General features: G+C 49.7%; 1 protein-coding gene across 3 annotated transcripts in view; it reads left to right on the forward strand.

Annotated features, from left to right (window-relative positions):
• The window catches only part of NCK2 (NCK adaptor protein 2), a 139,879-nt gene that overhangs the window by 115,154 nt on the left and 3,303 nt on the right, over positions 1 to 21,422 (forward strand). For all 3 annotated transcript variants that reach the window (XM_082641963.1, XM_082641965.1, XM_082641964.1), the window contains exon 4: positions 1,414 to 2,123. In XM_082641963.1, coding sequence (XP_082498089.1) covers positions 1,414 to 2,123 — 710 coding nt within the window. The remainder of the gene's footprint in view (positions 1 to 1,413; positions 2,124 to 21,422) is intronic.

A 21,422-nucleotide genomic window follows, 5' to 3' on the forward strand; every position in this document is an offset into this window, starting at 1 on the left:
AAAGAGAGATCGGTGCCTCCACTTGAAGATCCCAGTGACTGCGCACTTGTCACGGGCGTGCTGTCACCTCACACTCCTTGCTCTGCTTGTGGCACCGAGCAGAGCATGTGTCCCGGGGCAGAGGACGCAGCCTGAGGCGGGTCTGCGCTGGAAGCCAGTGTCCAGCTCTCCGTGGTCGGAGACGATCGTGATGCCTCCTTTTATTCCTCTGACCTCCCCGCCTGGCAGGGGAGTAGAAGCAAAGGTGATTCGCAGGACCAAGCTGTCTTTACTGCAGGGAATTAAGGGAGAAGGAGGTACAAGCTACCCATAAAAGCGCCTTGGTGTCCTTTCAGGAGAAAACAAACATTTGCCAGTGGCCACAGTTTCCATGCCACGAAAACCTCCACACTGACTTAGCTGGGAGACATGGCGGGTGAGCGGCATGGCGGGCCCCCGATCCAGGGGCACGTCCCCATCTCTGGGGCCGACGTGCCCTCCTCCCCTCGGCTCACTTTCTACAAGGTTCCGGAATTCCGTGCATTTTAACCAGGTTAAAGCATTTTTACCTTAGGGCTTTTCCAGCTGTGTTCCTCAGGCACATGAGGGGATAATTTTCACATTATAGCTCAGCACTGACTCACATATGCGACTGAAGCAGCAATTCTATGTTTGATGCACTCTGAGATTTTCTATTTTGTTCCCTTTTAAAAAGAAGGCAGCACATACATACAGGCTGGTCACAACCCCATTAAACCGATTTTCTGATCCATTAGTGGTTTTTCAATCAGAATGTGAAAAATTCTGCTGTAGATTTAATGTATCGGCTATTTTTTTTTCTTCTAATTCACTCATCACAACTTGTGGGAAGTCTCTGCAGTGTTGAAAGAAAAGAACAGGAGGAAGGAGGGGTATGGGTTTCTGCCCAGTGGGCCCGCTCCACTGCCAGGTGGCCCCGGGAGGGCACTGAGTGTCCTCGGATGGAGGAGAGGGTGCTGGCCTGAGCACAGGCCAGCCCTGAAGGGTGCTGAGAGCTGGGGCGGCTCTGCAAGCTCATTTTGTCCAACTTCCCGTCCAGAACGCATAAGACGTTTTCTGTCCTGTCTTGGGTTTTTTTTTTGGTCTTTTGTACTAGTGGCACAGGGATGCTCTAATCATTTTCAGACTTTACACTGTTTTATCCTCTTGGTTTGCTGGTGCTCTAGCAGGTTTTTGAGGAAAGCAGAGAGATCAGTTTTGGTAATAACCAGCTTTTAGGCATTTAGCCACTGTCACCTTCTCTGCTGGTGACTGGCTGGTCACCAGCCACGGGACCCAGTCCGTCCTACATCAGGTGCAGGTGCTGCTCCTTGGACCAGGCCCCGCCCTGAGCCCATGCTGGGTCCCCGCGCGCTGAGCCCTGTCCCCGCACTGAGCTTTGCCGTGTCTCCGCAGGCCTCGGCAGGACCCGCAGGAAGACAAGCGCCCGCGATGCATCGCCCACACCCAGTATGGACGCGGAGTTTCCCGCCAACGGGGGCGGCGCCGACCGCATCTACGACCTCAGCATCCCGGCCGTGGTCAAGTTCGCGTACGCGGCCGAGCGCGAGGACGAGCTGTCGCTGGTGAAGGGCTCGCGCGTCACCGTCATGGAGAAGTGCAGCGACGGCTGGTGGCGGGGCAGCTACAACGGGCAGGTGGGCTGGTTCCCATCCAACTACGTGCTGGAGGAGCTGGACGAGGCGGCCGCCGACGCGCCCGGGGGCCCGAGCCTGCGGCCCAGCGCCGCGCTCAGCAACGGCCAGGGCGTGCGGGTCCTGCACGTGGTGCAGACGCTGTATCCCTTCAGCTCGGTCACCGAGGAGGAGCTCAACTTCGACAAGGGCGAGACCATGGAGGTGATCGAGAAGCCCGAGAACGACCCCGAGTGGTGGCGCTGCCGCAACGCGCGCGGCCAGGTCGGCCTGGTGCCCAAGAACTACGTGGTGGTGCTGAGCGAGGCCCCGGCCCCGCACGCCGGCTCTGGCCCCGCGGGGCCTGCGCGCGCCGGCCGGTTCGCGGGCCGCGAGTGGTACTACGGGAACGTGACGCGCCACCAGGCCGAGTGTGCGCTCAACGCGCGGGGCGTGCAGGGCGACTTCCTCGTCCGCGACAGCGAGTCCTCGGTGAGTGCGGGGTTGGGGGGGGGCAGAGGGGTGTGCCCGTGTGTGTGCACGTGTGTGCGTGTCTCTGTGTGTGATGTGTGCACGTGTGCGTGTGTGCACGGGGCGCGCAGGGCGGCTTATTAGGGACAGAGAGTCCTCGGTGCGTGGAACGCTGGAAGGAAGCAGAGAGTATGTATGTGTGTGTGTACGTGTGCCGTTCCCTTCTCAGGTGTGTGAATGGCCTCAAACAGCAAGGGTATTTGGGGCTCATGTTAAGAGGGATGAACACAGTTGGTCTGTGTCCTGAGACCCCCCAGCTTTGCCTTGGGCTGAAACCCGCCTGGACTGCCTGGCCTTAGCTGCACCTCTCCTCTGGGAGGTGCGTTCTTGCAAATGGCACGGTAAGTACAGTGTGTTTTAGCTTCTGAAGGTTTGCCGCCTCTTGACCGGGATCACCCCTGTTCTGTGGCGCAGACTCAAATGTCATTTTCTCCCCTGGTTTCCCCCTGTTAATGATGCCGTCTCAGCCTTGGCGGTTGACCTTGTTTCGTCTCTGGGTCTGAGACACATCAGATGTTCTCAGCAAGGCGGGCACCCGGTTTCTGACACAGCCTTTTGTCGGTTGGTTGGTTTTGCTTTTTAAGCCGTGTAATCCTCACTACACCTCTGCCTCAGGCACCACTGAGTTCATTTCTGAAAAGCTTTTAAAGCACTTAGGAAGAGAACGGAAAGGGAAAAGACAGTTGTGGAGAGAGAGGAGTTCGTGTGTGTGAGCAGAGTCAGCGGCATGAGGCCTCTCGACTTGGAGCAGATTGGTTTCCAGCACAAATTCGGAGGTCTGTGTTTCAGGTGTGTGGCCGAGCCCGTCTGGGGGAACTGGGCTGTATCACACGAATTAGCCTTTTTGTGTTTTCATTGTGGAGGTACTACTAAACCGGTTTTGTCGATCCCTGAAAATACACCTTCCAAAGTGAGTCCCCCCAAAAGGAGAGTTTTGAAGATAGAGTCCAGTGTAATTACTTTGTATTGGTTCCTGCAGACTTCAGTTTAATTCTTTTTTTTTTTTTTTTTTTTTTTTTTGCGTTACACGGGCCTCTCACTGTTGTGGCCTCTCCCGCTGTGGAGCACAGGCTCCGGACGTGCAGGCTCAGCTGCCATGGCTCACGGGCCCAGCTGCTCCGCGGCATGTGGGATCTTCCCAGACCGGGGCACGAACCCGTGTCCCCTGCATCGGCAGGCGGACTCTCAACCACTGCGCCACCAGGGAAGCCCCAGTTTAATTCTTAATTTTGTTTTTTTTTGGCTGCATTGGGTCTTCGTTGCTGCATGTGGGCTTTCTGTAGCTGCGGCGAGCGGGAGCTACTCTTCGTTGCAGTGCGTGGGCTTCTCATTGCGGTGGCTTCTCTTGTTGCGGAGCACGGGCTCTAGGCATGCAGGCTTCAGTAGTTGTGGCACACGGGCCCAGTAGTTGTGGCACACGGGCTTAGTTGCTCCACGGCATGTGGGATCTTCCTGGATCAGGGAACGAACCTGTGTCCCCTGCATTGGCAGACGGATTCTTAACCACTGTGCCACCAGGTAAGTCCCAGTTTAATTTTTTAAACGCAACCTGTAAGACTGGTAAGCTCATGCTATGTACTGTAATTGTTGTCTTCTGAAAAGGTTGATACCACAGTAAGTAAGTGCATAGTCAAGGTTCCTGTTGACTGATCTGGGAGGAGTTTGAGGCCCCAGAAGTGATTTTCCCCTTCAGAGAGGGCGGCAGATGTGATGGTGGCGGAAACTGGCGCCCCTGATGGTGGCGGCAGGTTGTGGAATCGGCGGCGCCTGCCCTGTGCTCGGGCAAGCGCACAGGGCCTGAACGTTAACTGCATCTGAAGTCTGAATGCTGAGCTTTTCTTTTCTTTCTTTTTTTATAAAAATTTTAATTGAAGTATAGTTGATTTACAATGTTGTGTTAATTTCAGGTCTACAGCAAAGTGAATCAGCTATACATATACATATATCCTCTCTGTTTTAGATTCTTTTCCCATATAGGCCATTGCAGAGTATTGAGTAGAGTTCCCTGTGCTATACAGTAGGTCTTTATTAGTTATCCATTTTATATATAGTAGTGTGTGTATGTCAATCCCATTCTCTCAATTTAGCCCTCCCCCCTTTATCCCCTGGTAACCATAAGTTTGTTTTCTATATCCGTGACTCTACTTCTCTTTTGTAAATAAGTTCATTTGGACCTTTTTTTTAGATTCCACATATAAGCGATACCATAAAGACAAATATCATATGATATCGCTGAGGTTTTCTTATCCAGAGTTGGTGGTTTCTGGCAGAACATCACGTTAAGTTGTTCTAACGTGAGGTCAGCTCCGTGCACAGATCAGGACGGAGGCCTCAGAGAATCGGGTCCGGAGCACTTCCAACCCTCCTGAGAGAAACTCAGAGGAAGCACCGGTAACCTGATCACAGTAGGAGGTGATCAAGGGACAGGTATGATCCAGAGTCGAGGAGTATTGTCTTGATTTAGGAATGTTGGGTTTGAAGAGACGTCTTAGAAGGGAGAGGGGTGAAAGCAGCCCCCCAGTGTGGAGACAGTGCCCCATGTCCTTCTGTCCGGGTCTGGGGTAGGGGACAGTCCTTGCCAGAAAGTAGAGGGGCATCGCTGGCTTAGGGAGGACCTGTCGCTTTTCCATGGGACAAACACATGCAGGCAGTGGTCACTGTCTGATCTCGGGACCGAGTCCTTTTGGAGGTGGAGGGGTACTTGCTTTATCTGGCCTCCATCCCAGAACTTGAAGAAGCTCCAGTGTCACATTTGTCTCGCATCATTAGAGAAAAAGCTAACTTTTTCTAAATCATTGAAACATTAATTGTTTATATTTTATTTTAACCATTTTTTATGGGAGCCTTTCCAAATTTTTTTCCTTCTGTTTTAACTTAGAAAACCAAGCTACGATAGCTCATCATATGCTGGGGCCACTGATGCCCGGGGCAGAGGAAGGGGTTTGTTTGCTGGAACTTGGTCAGCTCTGCACCCGCGGTAGCACTGGCTTGGGCTGAAAGCTGCCAGGTGGCGCGAGGGTGCGCAGAGCTGCTTGTGTCCTGATGGAACTCGCCGTGACGTGGCATTTTCTGCTGTTCGTGTGCCTGCCTTGTGCCAAAGGCACACTCAAGGGACTCTCAGGCGTGTCACTGCTCTTCTCCTGAAGAGCCACGACAGAGAGAGGCCGGCTGCGCTGTCTTCCTGCTCATAGCCAGTCTGTGCTCAGCTGTCACCTGCAGCTGCGAGGAGCCGTCCGGATGGACAGATGGACGAGTCCGTTGCTTATTCCTTTTCCGCCGTCTACTGCCTCTGCTTCCTGCCACTGTCTCCCCGTCTCCTTTCCTCCCCTCCTTTGTCTTTTTTTCCTGTTCATTTTGGCATCTCTAAGGTGAGAGCCTGGCTTCCAAAGCCACCGCCAGGCCGGTGTGAGCCCTGAGCTTCATAATCTTGCACAGTTCTGGGTCAGCATTCCTGCCGGACTCAGAGGCATCCCCATTTAATTTCCTTTCCTTCCTTGTGGTCTTTGGGCCCAGGGCTCGCCTTTGGTTGAGGTCACTGCAGGACCTCCTCTGTAAGCACAGCTTTTTTAGAGTGCATCTTCAAGATGTGTTTCATTTTTAAAATATCCTGAGTGATTCCAAGATAAATAAGCTCGACTCTTGCTTGATATTTTGCATTTAAAAATATTTCATATTTTTCTGTTTTGAAAAGTAAAAATATACCCAGCTCTGAGTCCTGGGAAATCTGTGCTTGCGGGGGATGGATGCGGGGGGGAGGGAGGGATGTGCCTATTTCAGAAAAACAAGCAAAACTTTGGCATATCCTGCAATATCCCGGGTCAGTGATATGCTGGGTGTTTCACAGGTATCTGTTAGACATGTTTCATCAGTCAGTGAATGAACCGGACCACCCTGCTTTGGCTTTCCTTCCTGTCCTGAATCTTAATATCGACTGTTCTTTCTTCATCTTCTCTCTCCCCCTCCCTCACTCTCCTCCTTCATCTGCAATTGTCATTTATCCTCAGCAGCTAAAGATGAAACGGTATGGCTTCTTATTCTCCATATTTAACCATCATACCTCCACCTGCTAATCCAAACCTCATTCAATCTAGCAAATTCAAAATTCCTACCTGCCTTCTGATGCTCATCGTAAATCCTTATATATTTGTTCAGTCTTATCCTGTGGATATGGTTAGGAAGCTGTACTTACGATGAAGAATAATCAGTAACTAGATTTCTGTGTGCTCTGTAAGTGGTCAGTGTTTTATCTCTTCCATGACTATAGAAAGTGACAGGTTACAACTAGGATGAGGTCTGCAAAGCATCAGCCTGTGGTATAGGAAGGCATTTTTCTCTGTAAGACATTAAGGATCCCAAAGAGAACATCTGTTTCACCTTACTTATTGTGTCCGACAGTAGTATTTAGATACTAATTTCTTGTAATACAGCATAGTCACATGTGAAAAGACTTGCTAAAGATAACTTACTGTATATATTGCCACACTAACAGTCTATTTGGGTTTCATCTCTTACTCTTTTTTTAAAAATCTATTAAAATTATTTGGCCAGGAAGAAACAGAATAGAAGGATCAGCATAGTTCCTTGCTATATTTTTCAAATTGCATTTCTTATAGTAATTGGAACTTTTAATCGAAACTGTTTTCAGGCAGTTTCTTCACTCCATCTCTCCAGATCAGTGGTGCTCAAACTGCAGGTGTGTCAGAAGCTTCTGGAGGGCTTGGTCCCAACAACCCACAAAGTGCCCAAGAACTTGCCTTTCTAGCAATTCTCTGGTGATGTGGATGATCTAGGGACCACACTTTGAAAACCCCTGGTTCCTGTTGTGACATCTTCATGGTTTTATACATATTTACAGCAATTATTTAAACTCATTTCTGCTTACCTCTACATTTCCAAGAAATATAAAGATGCTTCAAGGTGAAAATTATAACTATCATGAGGCTTAATTTTATGTAGACCATTAGGTTTTGTTGAGTGGAATTCATCTCCGGAAAGTGTTTTCTGTTCGTTTTTTAGCTGTTTAGAGTTTGGTGACAAGCCAGCTGTGTTTGCAGTGCGTTTCTGGCGGAGGATGGGAAAGGCTTCAGAGCCAGAGCAGAGAGGGCTGCTCCCTGCATAGCTCAGAAGATGAGCAGCGTGGCATGAATTCCCTCCTGCAGAGACTTGCTGACAAGCTTCCTAAGTCCATGGTCTGACACCACGATCCCTAGACATTTCCTCATAAATTCGTTAATGTTAAGAAAAAGCTTGTTGTACGCATCTTTCCAGCTGCAAACATAATGTTGTTTTTAATTGTCAGGCTTTTGGCCCAGGACCTGATGGAAATTTTAAGCCTAGATTTTTAAAAATATTTCTCCCTTCAAGCGTATTGAATTCTTAAACCTGGAAGGGCCACAAAGATCATTTCGTTTGGGCAGAGCTCACTCCTCATCACCTGATTCTCAGACCCCAGCCTTGTCGGCCCTGACTGGCTCTTCAATACTTGATGTTAAAAAACCAAACAAGATTCAAACCCCCGTACCCTATACTGGGGTCAGTGAAGAAGACACGAGTCCTATCTAAAGCTAGTCCCTAAAGTATAATCAATAGTGGTCCCTGCTCAGTGTGTCCTCTTTTCTCTTGGGGCCCCTGGAGGACCCCTGAGCTGCCCGAGGCCTTGTTTAAAGGCGTGGCTCCCAGTTCTTCCCAAAGGCGGGGCCTTGCTGGTTCCGGTCTGTGCGAGCTCCACCTCGGGGCTCCTGTGTTAGCACAGAGCTTGTTAACAGTGCACGGAACTAGCAGGCAAAGAATAACCGGCCTTTCAGTAATACAGAAGGCACTTGAGAATCGCAGAATTTCAGCCTCAAAGCTATCATTTATTATGAAGGGCTTTAGATGGAATTTTGTTTTGTTTTTAATTTTAAAAAAATTTTTATTGGGGTGTCGTTGATTTACAACGTTGTGTTAGTTTCAGGTGTACAGCAGAGTGAGTCAGTTATACATATACATGTATCCCCTCTTTTTTAGATTCTTTTCCCATATAGGCCATTACAGAGTACTGAGTAGAGAGGTCCTTGTTAGTTATCTGTTTTATATATAGTAGTAGTGTATACGGACGGAGTTTCATCTCTGCTATATTATGGGTAAAAAAGGTAAATAGGACCAAATCCCTTTTGTTTGGAGGGAGATGATGTAGAAAGCAGAGCAGAGAGAGGCTTGTTACCTGAAACCCACCTGCCTCATGGCACCTGCAGGGGGAGGCCGTGCAGGCCGGGCTGGGCCAGTGGACGCTTGGGGGAGTCGCAGTCACATGGCTGATGGCAGCTGGTGGCTCCCCCGTGTCCACACCTGCATCCCTCCAGGCCCCAGAGCCCTGCCACCCTCTCCCTCCTACACCTGCCGTGCTGCGTGGGCCCTGCTCTCTCTTCCTCTGGACCTCTGCACACATCTGGAGGACTCCGGAGTGCAGTCCCCGCCCCCTGCAGTGCACACACAGCCCTCACGCCTCGTTCCGCCGCCTTGGCATCTGGGAAGCCTCCCTGCGGGCGTGCTCCGGGTCCCACGCGGATCCTGTGCTCGCAGGCGAAACATGGCTGTGCCCGCCCCGTCACGGCCAGCTCAGCACGCGGAGCGCATGCTGCGTCATCCTGCTGGCCCTGGATTCCTCGTGCCACGTGGGACTCCAGGGAGTGTTGTCCCCATTCACGTGCGGAGATCGATTGTCCAGAACGTGCGTGTGGATTCAGGGTGACCGGGAGCCGGCAGGGGCTGCAGCAGGGGGGTACCCAGCCCTTCTGCGCCCGCTGCCCCCTGGGCTCCTGCTCACGCACTCTTGAGCTTGGGTCAGACCCGGTGGCCTCTGGCTTATGATTGCTGCCACCAGAGGGTCCAGATGCCCTCTCCTCAGGCCTGCAAGTGTAATGGGGAGAGAGATGGTCGTCCAGTAAACCACTGGCAACTGAAAAATGACTCTTTCAAGCTAGAAAAGAAAACTGTGTCAAAGTAAACAATTCTTCCATGATAGTTTCAGAAGTGTTTTCTTAACAGTCCCTCAAATCATTAGCTCCCTTGATGTAAACATTTATATTGCTGTCACATAAAATCACTTGTCCCTATTAGGAATGGGGACTGTCCACATGCACGTTCTGGACAGTCGATCTCCACATGTGAATGTCGAGAACATTTCCTGGAGTCCTGCGCGGAGCTAGGAGTCAAGGGCCAACAGGATGACACACCGTTCACTGCCCCCAAATATTAAAAAGCTGTAGTGGAAATTTTTAAAAAACTGGATCAAATATAATAAGTTTTTGGCACTTAATGTATTGGAAAGTTGTGTACGGATACAACATGTAGACCTTTCAGTCTTTACTTTTAGCTACAGCTCAAAAGAAACAACTATAGAAATAACCCTGAGCAGGCTTGTCCTCTAGACCGAGGGCTCCCTTTGGTTTACAGAAGAGGTGAAAGTTAGGCTTAGCTCCCGGTAATCTGATGGTCACTGCACTCTATTAGCAATGAGAGAAAATGGTTGAAATTGTTAGGGTTTCTTTGAACTGTACCTGTTGTTTTTTTTTTTTTTTGTGGTACGCGGGCCTCTCACTGTTGTGGCCTCTCCCGCTGTGGAGCACAGGCTCCGGACGTGCAGGCTCAGCGGCCATGGCTCACGGGCCCAGCCGCTCCGTGGCATGTGGGCTCTTCCCGGACCGGGATACGAACCCGTGTCCCCTGCATCAGCAGGCGGACTCTCCACCACTGCGCCACCAGGGAAGCCCTGTACCTGTTGTTTTTAATAGCACACACGCACGGGCAAACCTGGAGTGAGGGGCGGGAGGCTACCGCCTCAGCAGGTGCACGTGGGCCCTTCCGGCCGGTGTTTTCTGGCCTGGTTGTGGTTTCTTCCCCTGGTGAAGGGGAAGCACCTTGTGGGGCGAGGTGAGAAGCCTGGACAGAGGGAGGAACGTTTGCGTTCGGCTCTGGTCGGTGCTTGCTGAACATTTCTTTCTTGGAGGCAGGCGGGCCCACCTCTTCTCTCCCCACTGCCAGGGGTCTTCACCGCGTGTCCTTTGGAAACAGTTCCTTGGCGACTTGCAGAAGAAATTCTACAAGAAGCATTTACATTTGGGTCTCGAGATGCGGGCAAGGAACATACTTGCCCAGCAGCGATGGTGTCCGAGGCATCTAACACTCCCGATATTCAGATACTCAGGAGGCCCGGTGGGTGTACCAGCCATAGCCGGACAGAGTCCCTGTTACATTTCAAGGGGGTTGAGATAGAAAAACGTCAAGTTCAGGGATGATTGTTGCCTGACCCCAGGCCAGAGGGGGGCAACCCTTTTTGGCTCAGGAGCCGGATCGGAGCCATGTCGAGGGTGATCTGAAGGAAATGATGGGTTCCTTTGTACCCCCACCGAGGCCCCTCCTCTCAGCATCCCTTCTGCCAGGGACCCCCTGCCGATTCCTGCAGTAATTCCCAAGGCAGGAGAGCACGTGTCCAAACCCATCCTGCTACTTTGGTTTCCTCTGTCCAGACTATAAGGTTTCCACCGGAATTACACCAGTTTTTAGCACATAAACTTTTTTTTAAAATGTTTTTTATTGTGGCAAAATATATATAACATAAAAGTTGAACATTTTAATCATTTTCAAGTGCAAGTTCAGCGACGTTAAGCGTATTCCATTGTTGTGCAAGCGTTGCCACCATCCTTCCCCAGAGCTTTTCCGTTTCCCTCGCTGGAACTCTGTCCCCATTAAATGGTAACTCCCCATCCCCTCCCCCAGCCCCAGGCTTCTTTCTACTCTCTGTCTCTATGAATTTGACTAAGTACCTCATATAAGTGGAATCATGCAGTGTCTGTGCTTTTGTGTCTGGCTTACTTCACTCAGCATGATGTCCTCAAGGCTTATCCATGCAGCAGCCTGGGTCAGCATGTCCTTCCTTTTTTAAAGCTGAATGATACTCCATGGTATGGATGGACCACACTTTGTTTATCCATCATCTATCAAAGGACAGGTGGGTTGCTTCCACCTTTTGGCTACCGTGAATAACGCCACTGTGAACATGGGTGTGTAAGTGTCTGTTCAAGTCCCGCCTTCAGTTCTTGAAGGTCTATACCCAGCAGAGTTTTTGGAGCAAATGGTGATTCGTCGGTGAATTTTTTGAGGAACCGCAGTCTGTTTTCCACTGCGGCTGCACCACTTTACCTTTCACCAGCTGTGCGCAGAGCTTCCAGTTTTTACACATCCTTGCCAACAGTTGTTTTGGTGTTTTTGTTTTTTCATAATAACCAGCCTCATAGGTGCAAAGTGGTGCCTCACTGTGGTTCCGATTTACATTAGCACAGAGCCTTTCAGTCTCAGCTGCGCTTTTGGCCTGTTTGTGGGTGTTTCTCACGGCGCTGTTACCAAGCAGTTCCTAAACGTGGCCTCAGTAGCACGGCAAGAGCAGCACAGAGAAATAAAAGAGTCGCCCCATGGAGCTTATAACACAGAAAGCTGTTTTATCATTCTGTTAGATCACCCTTCCTAGTCGTCCAATGAGCCTTCTTTTATTTTTATTTTATTTTCTTATGTTTTGGCCATGCCACGCAGCATGTGGGATCTTAGTTCCCTGACCAGGGATCGAACTTGCGCCCCCTGCATTGGAAGCGTGGAGTCTTAACCACTGGACCACCAGGGAAGTCCCAATCTAGCCTTCTTTTTTTTTTTGTGGTACGTGGGCCTCTCACTGCCGTGTCCTCTCCTGTTGCGGAGCACAGGCTCCAGACGCGCAGGCTCAGCGGCCATGGCTCACAGGCCCAGCCGCTCCGCAGCATGTGGGATCTTCCTGAACCGGGGCACGAACCCATGTCCCCTGCATCGGCAGGCGGACTCTCAACCACTGCACCACCAGGGAAGCCCCTAGCCTTCTTTTAATCAAAATTGATTCCCTGTCTGTACTTATGCCACAAGCTGTCCATTGATATGTGTATGTATATAATATCATTTATTATTGATTAAGTCACTCCAGGCATGGCATGGCCAAAAGACAGAGAATGACAAGGGCACTATTCTAAAAGTCTGTCCTCTGAGGTGTTCCCATTAACTTTAGGAAATGCATCTGGGGACGCAGGGAGGGATAATCACACATGCACCTACTAACTTACAAATGGACCGCAAACACTTCCGTTGAAATATTAGGTAGATGGACTTTGAGGGCCCTACTGTGGTTGCTGGTCGATTTCTCTTCACTTGTGTAAACAAGTTTATTTCAGAAGCTAATAAGGGCAATCATATTTGATTATGTCACCTGTGGGATTGTCTTTAAGCCTATAGAGTAAATATTTCGGAGACACGTTTATAGGAGAAGAGAAAATGCCAGTCAGAAGGTAAACTGATGTAAACACAAAGAGTAGAGCTCCTGTATAGACAGGGAGTCAATTTTGATTAAAAAAGGCTCTGCTGGATGGCTGGGGGTGGCGGTGATCTAATGGGTGATGGACCTGGAAGGCCACTTTTCTGAGATTAGAACCGGGAGAGTATTGATCAGCAGAGTACAATCTGCCTTCAGCCCACCGGCTCTCAGGTTTCTTTGGCAAAGGAACTACTTCTCTGGACAAAAGAATACCTTCCTTAAAGAAGCAAAAAAGAGAGAAAAATTTCCATGTACCAGACAAGGGGGAAAGAATGATACAGCTTTTGATAAGGAACCGACAAGGTGACCCCTCTTTGGGGGCAGAGAGAGCGTTAAATATTGGTATCAATTGTTGGTGCTTGAAGACCAGCATGACCAGAAATCCACCCAGCGCCCACCTGGGAGGCTCAGTAGACCACACAAGGGGCACTTCTATTCTCATCTTGCCCTAAAATCTGAAGTGAAAGATACGTGGACATTTTAAGGTTATTAAAGACTCAGGAGGGCCTGGGAACAAGGTCCCTGCTTCCTCTCTTATTTCTTCACAGCCACGTGCTTAGAAAAAAACCATATCAGTACCTAGGCTATTGGGGATGGAGGATGAAGCAAAGGATATTATGGACTGTTCTCAGTGCTCCTTTTTTTTTTTTAATACTTGTGATGAGAAAATCGTGATTAAATCTTGAGTAAAGGAGAGAAAGATTTGACCAGGGAGTCTACTTTATAAAAATGCAAAGGTGCTTTTCAGCAAGTGTTTGAAACAATGGATCAAGTTGGTGAAGCTGTAGAAATAGTATCAAAGAGGGTATAATTTGGTTTTCCTTTCTAAAAGTTGTTGTGAGCAGAAATTGCAAAGAGGTAAGATGTAAGAATTACCCGAAGGAACGAATAGTGGAAGAGATGCTCAAATTTGGAGATTCACCTCTCAGTGCACTTATTGAGCACCTACTGTGATCCCGGTGTGGAGATGTGGAGTTCAATCAGGTTCTAGTACTTAGAGGGATTATATTCAAATAGGGACCTAAAACCTAAAAAAAAAAAAAAAAAATAGTGATAATAAAAGCCCTGAGAGAGGGTGGTTTTTTGTCAGTCTATCAGCTGTCCTCACACTCCCCTTGGAAAATGACTTCCTAAAATGTCAGGTGAGTGAATGACTTAAACTAACAGATAATTCTTCAGAACCCCAGGTTCAAAAACTGTGAGAATAGAAAAGTCAATCCTTCGAAGAATAGTCCGAGGGAAGGAGAGAACAAGAAGTGATGTGATGATTGAATTAAATTTGAAAACTTAGCACAGTATTTTGCAAAGAGAAATTATACCAAATAAGGAGAAAGGGAACCATGGGGAAGTTTGGACAGTGGGAAGAAGCAGGAAGATAGGATTGAAGGGAGGACGGAAGCTAGGTGTTCCAAAATTGGAAACAGGTACAGGACCCAGTCTAGATTTTAGTCCAGCCCAAGACAGCTTTAACAAGTTGCGGTCCCGTGGTAGCTTAAAAAGATGTCTACAAATCATCTGATACCCCTCCTTTCAAAGGGTGGAGGTGACGGCCTCCCCATCAGCAGGGTGTCACTTGATAACTCACACCTGATGAATAGAATGTGGTAGGAGAGGTGGTGGGCGACTCCCGGGACTGGATCGTAAGTGCATGTGGCTTTGCTGCGTCTGGGATCGCTTGATTTGAGGGGAGCCGGCCGCCACGTTGTGGAGGTGCTGAGGCAGCGCCATGGGGAGGCTGCAGGGCCAGGGATGGAGGCCTCCAAGCGGCTCATGTGAGCGGACCACCTTGTACGTGGACCTGCTTCCCCAGCTGGGCCTTCAGATGACCACAGCCTCAGCCCATGTCTTCACTACAGCCTGATGGAGCTTCGCGGCTCCAGGTCAGTCAAGGTTTAAGGTACTCCCAAATTCCCAATTATAAATTTTTATTTAAGCCCCTGGGTTTGGGGGGAGATTTGTTACACAGCGGTAGACAAATAGTACGAGCAGCCCAGGTAGAAAACAGGACCATAATGAGATAGGAGACAACAGGAACTGAAAATTAAAGTTCAGGAGATCGTGCTTTGCCCTTTGTGTTTAAAGAGAGAACAGACAGGTGGCTTTCACGTCAGCGATGTTCCTTTCCTTCTGCTGAAACCCAGAAGGAGACCTCAGAGGTACCAGGTGGCAGACGTAGGGGTCTGTACAGCCTCAGTCACTCCTGGGCCAGTTAGCTCGGCGACCATCTGTTGAGTGCTTATTATATATCAGGCCCAGTTTTTTCTCCCAAATATATAAAAATAAGAAAGAAGGAGCCTCTCCCTCAGAAAGCTTAGAGCCTCGTAGGAGAGCCATGTAAACAAGCGCTGATGAGAGTGATCAGGGTGCAGTGCGGTGTAGTGCTTCTGTGATAGGATGTAGGCCTCTTGTAGGTGATGTGGAAAGTGTGTTCTCTGGAGACTTTAATGGAAAGACTTTAAAAAAATTGACGAGATGCTGATAGCTGTCTTTATAAAGCTTCCTAGAAGGAACTTAAAGAAAGGCCACTAGGTAACAGTTTTGCTTAATACCTCCCCAAAGATGCTGTGCTTCTGACATTACTGTAGTTTATTCAACTGCCCCAGTCTCTTCCCAGTTTCAGGAGGTATCTCTGTTCCGTAGTTGCAAAAACTGAAGAACTGTTGGGAAACCTGCCCAAGGTCTCAAAGCCAGTAAGTAAAGGAGCCAAAACAGGAGAGCAGACAGCCTGGTAATAGAGCCAGTGACTCAGCTCTCCTGCTTCTCAGCAGCACGACTGTGGTGGAGAACTGGGGCCTGGATGGGTCGCCGCCTGCCCGTGTCATGTGACCATCTGCTCATGGTGGACTGGTTTCTTACAGACTGGCGCTTCTTCTGAAAAAGAAAAGCTGGACAAAACATTGAGACAAACACAAAGCAGCAGAGAAGTAGACCTTCAGTAGTCTATGGTGCTGGGGTGCAGAAATGGGAGGTCAGGCCCACTGAGGGGGCAGGGCCCCCAAAAGTCTATACACTGGGATCAAAGGCAAACTGGGAATAATACCAGACCTTGATCAGTTATATCTCTCATTGAACTAAGGTGCCCTGCCCACCCTGGGTGCAGAAGCAAAGCAAACCCTCTCAGAGGACAGTAACACCATTAAGAACCTCAGAGTGTCTCTTTGATTTTTTTTGTGTTTTTTTTTTGCGGTACGCTGGCCTCTCACTGCCGTGGCCTCTCCCGTTGCAGAGCACAGCTCTGGACGTGCAGGCTCAGCGGCCATGGCTTACGGGCCCAGCCGCTCTGCAGCACATGGGATCTTCCCGGACCAGGGCACAAACCCATATCCCCTGCTTCGGCAGGTGGACTCTCAAACACTGCGCCACCAGGGAAGCCCTCTTTGATTTTTTTTTATACACAATATGCAGCATTCAAAGAAAAAATTACCAGGAGATAAAACTAGATGACCAAAATCAAAGGGGGCAAAAAAAAAAAAAAGACATTAGAACAGACCCACAGATTTCGAGTTTTCATTTTATTTATTAATAAATTATTTATTTATTTCTAATTTTGGCTGCATTGGGTCTTTATTGCTGCGCACAGGCTTTCTCTAGTTGTGTTGAGTGGGGGCTACTCTTTGTTGCAGTGTGCGGGCTTCTCACTGCAGCGGCCTCTCTTGTTGCAGAGCACGGGCTCTAGATGCACGGGCTTCAGTAGTTGTAGCACGGGGGTTCAGTAGTTGTGGCTCGTGGGCTTAGTTGCTCTGTGGCATGTGGGATCTTCCCGGACCAGGGTTCAAACCCGTGTCCCCTGCATTGGCAGGCAGATTCTTAACCACTGCGCCACCAGGGAAGTCCGGATTTTGAGTTTTGAAATGCAGTCTTTAAGGTATATGGATAAATAGGTTCAAGAAACTCAGCAAGGTGAATGTGAGCAGAGAATTAGAAGTAATAAGGGAGAATCAAGTGAGAATCCTAGGACTAAAAAATACAGTAACTGAAATTAAGGACTTGGTGGGTTTACAGCAGATTAAACACAGCTGAAGAAAGGATTAGTAAATAGGAAGATAGCTCAGAGGAAGAGAGATTTGAGGATACACATGCAAAAATATAAAAGGACAGAAAATACAGAAAAGAGTGTAGAGATTTTGCTACAGACCGAATGTTTGTGTGTTGTCCTTCCCCCCCGACTTCCCGCCTTGTTAAATTCATAGGCTGAAGCCTGATCCTCAAAATGATGGGACTGGGAGGGAGCCCTCATGAATGGGATTAGTGCCCTTATAAAAGAGACCCCCAGAGAGCTCCCCAGCCCCTCTGCCACATGAGGACACAGTGAGAGGATGGCTGGCTGTGAACCAGGAAGCAGGTCTTCACCAGACACTGAATCTCCTGGCTACTTCACCTTGGACTTCCAGCCTCCCGAACTGTGAGGAATACACTTCTGTCATTATTAAACCACCCAGTTTATGGTATTCTGTTGTAAACAAAACTAAAATTTACAGGACCAAGTGAGAGGTTTAACATACATGTAATTGGTGTCCCCATAGAGGGGACGTCGGGGTGGGGGTGGACAGGAGGGTGGATCTGTGTTTGAAGAGAGGTGTGCCCGTGCCCTGTGACTCACTAGTGGCCAAGCCTGGTCTTCCAGCTTCAAGTTCAGCACCTTTAGAACATCTTTCATTGTGACACATAATACATTAAAAAAACTTCATTTAAAAAGTGCTTGTTGGGCTTCCCTGGTGGCGCAGTGGTTGAGAGTCCGCCTGCCGATGCAGGGGACATGGGTTCGTGCCCCGGTCCGGGAAGATCCCACATGCTGTGGAGTGGCTGGGCCGGGCCCGTGAGCCATGGCTGCTGAGCCTGTGCGTCCAGAGCCTGTGCTCCTCAACAGGAGAGGCCACAACAGTGAGAGGCCTGCGTATCGCAAAAAAAAAAAAAAAAGTACTCGTTGAACCCAGGTCAGGAAGGTCGAAAAATAGGGCCCAGGTCAAGATCAAGAGATGGGAGGTTGCTGGCCCTCTGGAAGCTACTCCCATACCTGTGTGTGCTTCCTGATTGCACCACACCTCCTGCTAGAGATCACTGCTCGCTTTCATTGTGAGCTGGTCGTTTTCTTTACTGTTTTAGACCTATGTTTGTGTGTTTTGGTTCTGCCTGCTTCTGGGTTGTACAGTTGATATCGCACTGTGGCTGTTCTGTTCTTACTTTCTTCTTTTGTCCACACTTTGTGAGATCGTTCAGTCCGTGTTGACGCATTCATTTTGTTGTGTGATGAAGTGTCCCCTCCTGTGTTTATTGACTCCTGCGGTGGACGTGAGGCACGTCGGCACCTGGGGCCAGCATGAGTAGTCCTGCCCAGACGTTCATGAACCTGTCCCCTGCTGCACCTGTACCCGCTCCTCTGAACCCGAGCATGTCCTGGGGTGAAACAGCCGGGTCCTGGAGAAAGCATGTCTTCAGCTTCTCGATGATGCAGAGACCCTATTTCCAGGCCCGCAGCAGTTCTGGCTCATGCTTCCACCACCAGGAGGGGTTCCCAGTACAGCTCTCTCCCTACCTCGGAAATGACTGTGGCTTGTTGGCTTCGGATGAGGGACTCACCCTGTACCCAGCATGGGAAGCACACAGCACTCCCTCGTGTGGGCCTGTGTCTCCAGGTCATTCGTGCCCAAGATGCTGGGCTGGTAGGTTTCAGTCCTCTTTCTCAATACAGACAGACCAGCAGACACCTGTCAAGGTTCTATGACAAGCTTAGGGTTAGAGCATCGCTGAGTCCTCCTGCCAGCACCCCTCCGCCAGTGCAGGCGAGTGTGGCTCTGTCCTTCTTCACTCGACTCCCCGGAGGCTGTTTGGGAGCTGAGCCTGGGAGGATCACAGCCCTCATGTACAAGGCCGATGGGGCCGACTTCTCAGGGATCGTGCGGGGCAAGTTCGTTCTGGGTCTGGAGCAGCTGCGTCTCCGTCAGATCCAGGGGACTGGCTCAGTGTGAAGGGAAGAGAGTCCCTGCTGTCGCTTCTGGGGGCTCCCCCACAGGGACTGTCTAGAGCAGGGCCTGACTTCTCAGGACAGGGTCAGAAGGGCATCTGCCTTTTGGGGGTGAGCTTGGCCCAGCGGAGCCGCCTCCTTCGAGAGGCTACTTAGCCCGTAAAGCTCATTCCTGTCTTGTCCTCGTGGCTCTGAACATTTGAAAACACTTCTGGTGGTTGGCTCAGAGTCCATTTCTCAAACTGCATCAGGATCCCCGGGAGGGCTCATGAAACACAGATGGCTGGGCCCCGCCCCAGAGCTGCTGATTCAGGGGTTCCATGGCGGGGCCTGAGAATTCGAGTTTTCACCTGACGGATTCCCAGGAGATACTTATGCTGCGGTTTTGGGAGCTCAGTTTGAGAACCAATGGTCCAGTTCATCTTCAGGCTTCGTTTAGAATTTAGTGGTAACACGTAATAGTGCATTTTAGTACATAGATTGGAAAATGTACTCCTGCTGAATTGCGATTTCCCCAAAGGTTCAGCAGCCCTGCTTGACATAAATTTAGTTCATTCTATGTCCTTAACTTCAAGGTTTCTACTCAGGAGCCCACGAAACTAAAAATTACTTTCTCTGCTGCCTTGGTTTTCCGGCTGTAATGCACATACACACATGACACACCATGATGTTAAATGCAGGAGCTTAAAAAAGCAAATTCGTCTGTTGATCACGGGGCTTAATTACAACTGAGCCTCTCACATCCGACTCTGACTGACTCACCTGCTCCCTCCGTACGCTGCCACTTTGTCTGTGAATTGATTAAAGTATCTCCAACACTAGCTCAGTGCCTGGCTTGTGCTAAACTCTACAACTGGAGTCGCCTTCTGTCTTTATCTGAAGGCACAGACTTATGGCACGGAATGTATATGCTTATAAAAATCAACAGATGCTCGAAACTAAACGTGACCTCACAAAAACCGGAAGCCCCAGGAGAGAGCTGAGCCGTCCCTAGTGTGTATGTGCTGCTGGAGCCAGGGGCGTGGTGACTGCCCATGGAGCTTCTCCTTCACCCACCAGGACTGATCACCGTGTGACAGTGGCCCCAGGGCCGATGCTCCCGGCCATCCTGTGCAGAGTACCTGTCGGGTGGTACCTGTTTTAGTTCTATTTTCAAAACCATATACGACATCCAACTTGGGTGGGAATACTGGAAACACTGAGGCCAGCTCACATCCATCGTGTTCAGTTTCATGAAAATACTAGTGATTTGAGAATTGTGCCGATGATTACTTAGAATGTCCTTCTGTGCTGTTTAGCTGGTTGACAGGGTCATCCGTGACATCAGCGTTCGTGGTGATTCATTTTTTTTGAGGGGCCATCCAAGGCCCCTGTGCCCCATCTGCAGTCGCCCTCCTGGGCTGGCTCAGAAATTCTTCACCCCATGGTGATTCATTTCTAAGAGATCAAGTTGGGGAAATAATTTTCAAGTTCTGTGTCTCCTTCCCCACCTGCTCTGGGCCCCTAATCCTCTAATGGCCATGATTCTGAAACTAATACATAGCCCAAGGCCTAATCAGAGATAAAACTGCCTGTCTCTTCCTGGGTTTCCTCCAAGTCATCAAGCCCTGGGTTTAGTATGGAGATAAGGTGAGGTTTTTCCCCTAAAGATTTGTTTTTATTTGGTTGGTTTGGGGCAAAGGGACACACAAATACAAACTATAAATCCATGTGTCTCTGAGATGCTTTTCTGCCGACAGCTGTGACAGGTGGCAGCCCGCCCCAGAGTTGGATTTTCTCAGACCCCCATTTCCCTGAGTTGTCATTCGTTTATATGGAGTGATCTCTTGTTTTGCAAGATTTGTACACTTTAAATCAAATGTTTGCAAAGTCGGCGTAAAAGCCAGTGGATGGGGGGTGGTGTGCTTGCTGGTTTTGTCCTGCTGGGGCCGGGCTGGTGGGTGCTCACCAGCAGTAAGTTCCTGGGTTTGGAGAAAGGAGGCATCCTGGTCTAGGAATTCAGTTTAGACCTGGATTATCCGGCGCCCACCATCCGCAGGGCTCCCTGCGGAACACAGCCGTGGATTAGACGCAGCCCTACCCACCTGATGCGTCAGGACGCCTTCTGCTGGACAGTAGCCGAGGGGGGCAGAGCTTATCCGGTTTGGATGGGGAGGCTTCTCCAGGGTGGTCAGCTTGTGAGCTGAGACCTACGGGAATGGTCGACAAGGAGGGGGACAAAGGCTGGCTCAGAAACCACATGACCAGGAGTGCAAATGGGACTGGGGTTGGGAGGGGCCTCCTTCCATCTCATTGGTCGGATCTGGGGAAGCGGGGCCAGCTGACACAGCCCTGGTGGGCCGTGGTGGGTGGCTGGGTTTTATTCTGAGGCCACCGAGGGAGGCCAGTGTCCGTCTTCCTCTCCCTCAGCCGCGCCAGCCACTTAGTGCCTCCGGAGAGGCAGGACCCTCTCCCTTTCTTCACCGACGTCCCCCCTTCCCTCTTCAGCGCTCACCCACCAGCGCGTGTCTCGGGCCCAGGTCCGGTTTCTGTGGAGGCCTTTCCTGACCTCCCGCCCCGAGTTTAAATGCCCTGTGCCACCTCAGTACCCTCTCCTTTCTCTCTGCAGAACTCAGCACAATTCGCGCCTATGTACCAGCTCCTTCTTTATCTGTTTCCCCCACTGGATGGTCACTTCCAAGAGAGCATACATGCTGTGCTCTCATGCACACGCATCCAGGGCATGGCCTGTTTGGTGTGAGTCCATGTTCAGTAAATAATTGTTTATCAAATTCAGCAACGCTTTTTTCCCCAAAGAGTATTCCTCATTCAATGTCTTACCCTACATTTTTTTTCAATAAATGAGATGAAAGACTAATTTTAATAAAAGTAGTAATATCTTTCTAAAATATAATATATTCACATATACATAGGGCACTGACGTAATCAC

This window comes from Mesoplodon mirus (genome assembly GCF_964341445.2).
Source record: "Mesoplodon mirus genome assembly, chromosome: 14".
NCBI classification, from domain to species: Eukaryota; Metazoa; Chordata; class Mammalia; order Artiodactyla; family Ziphiidae; genus Mesoplodon; species Mesoplodon mirus.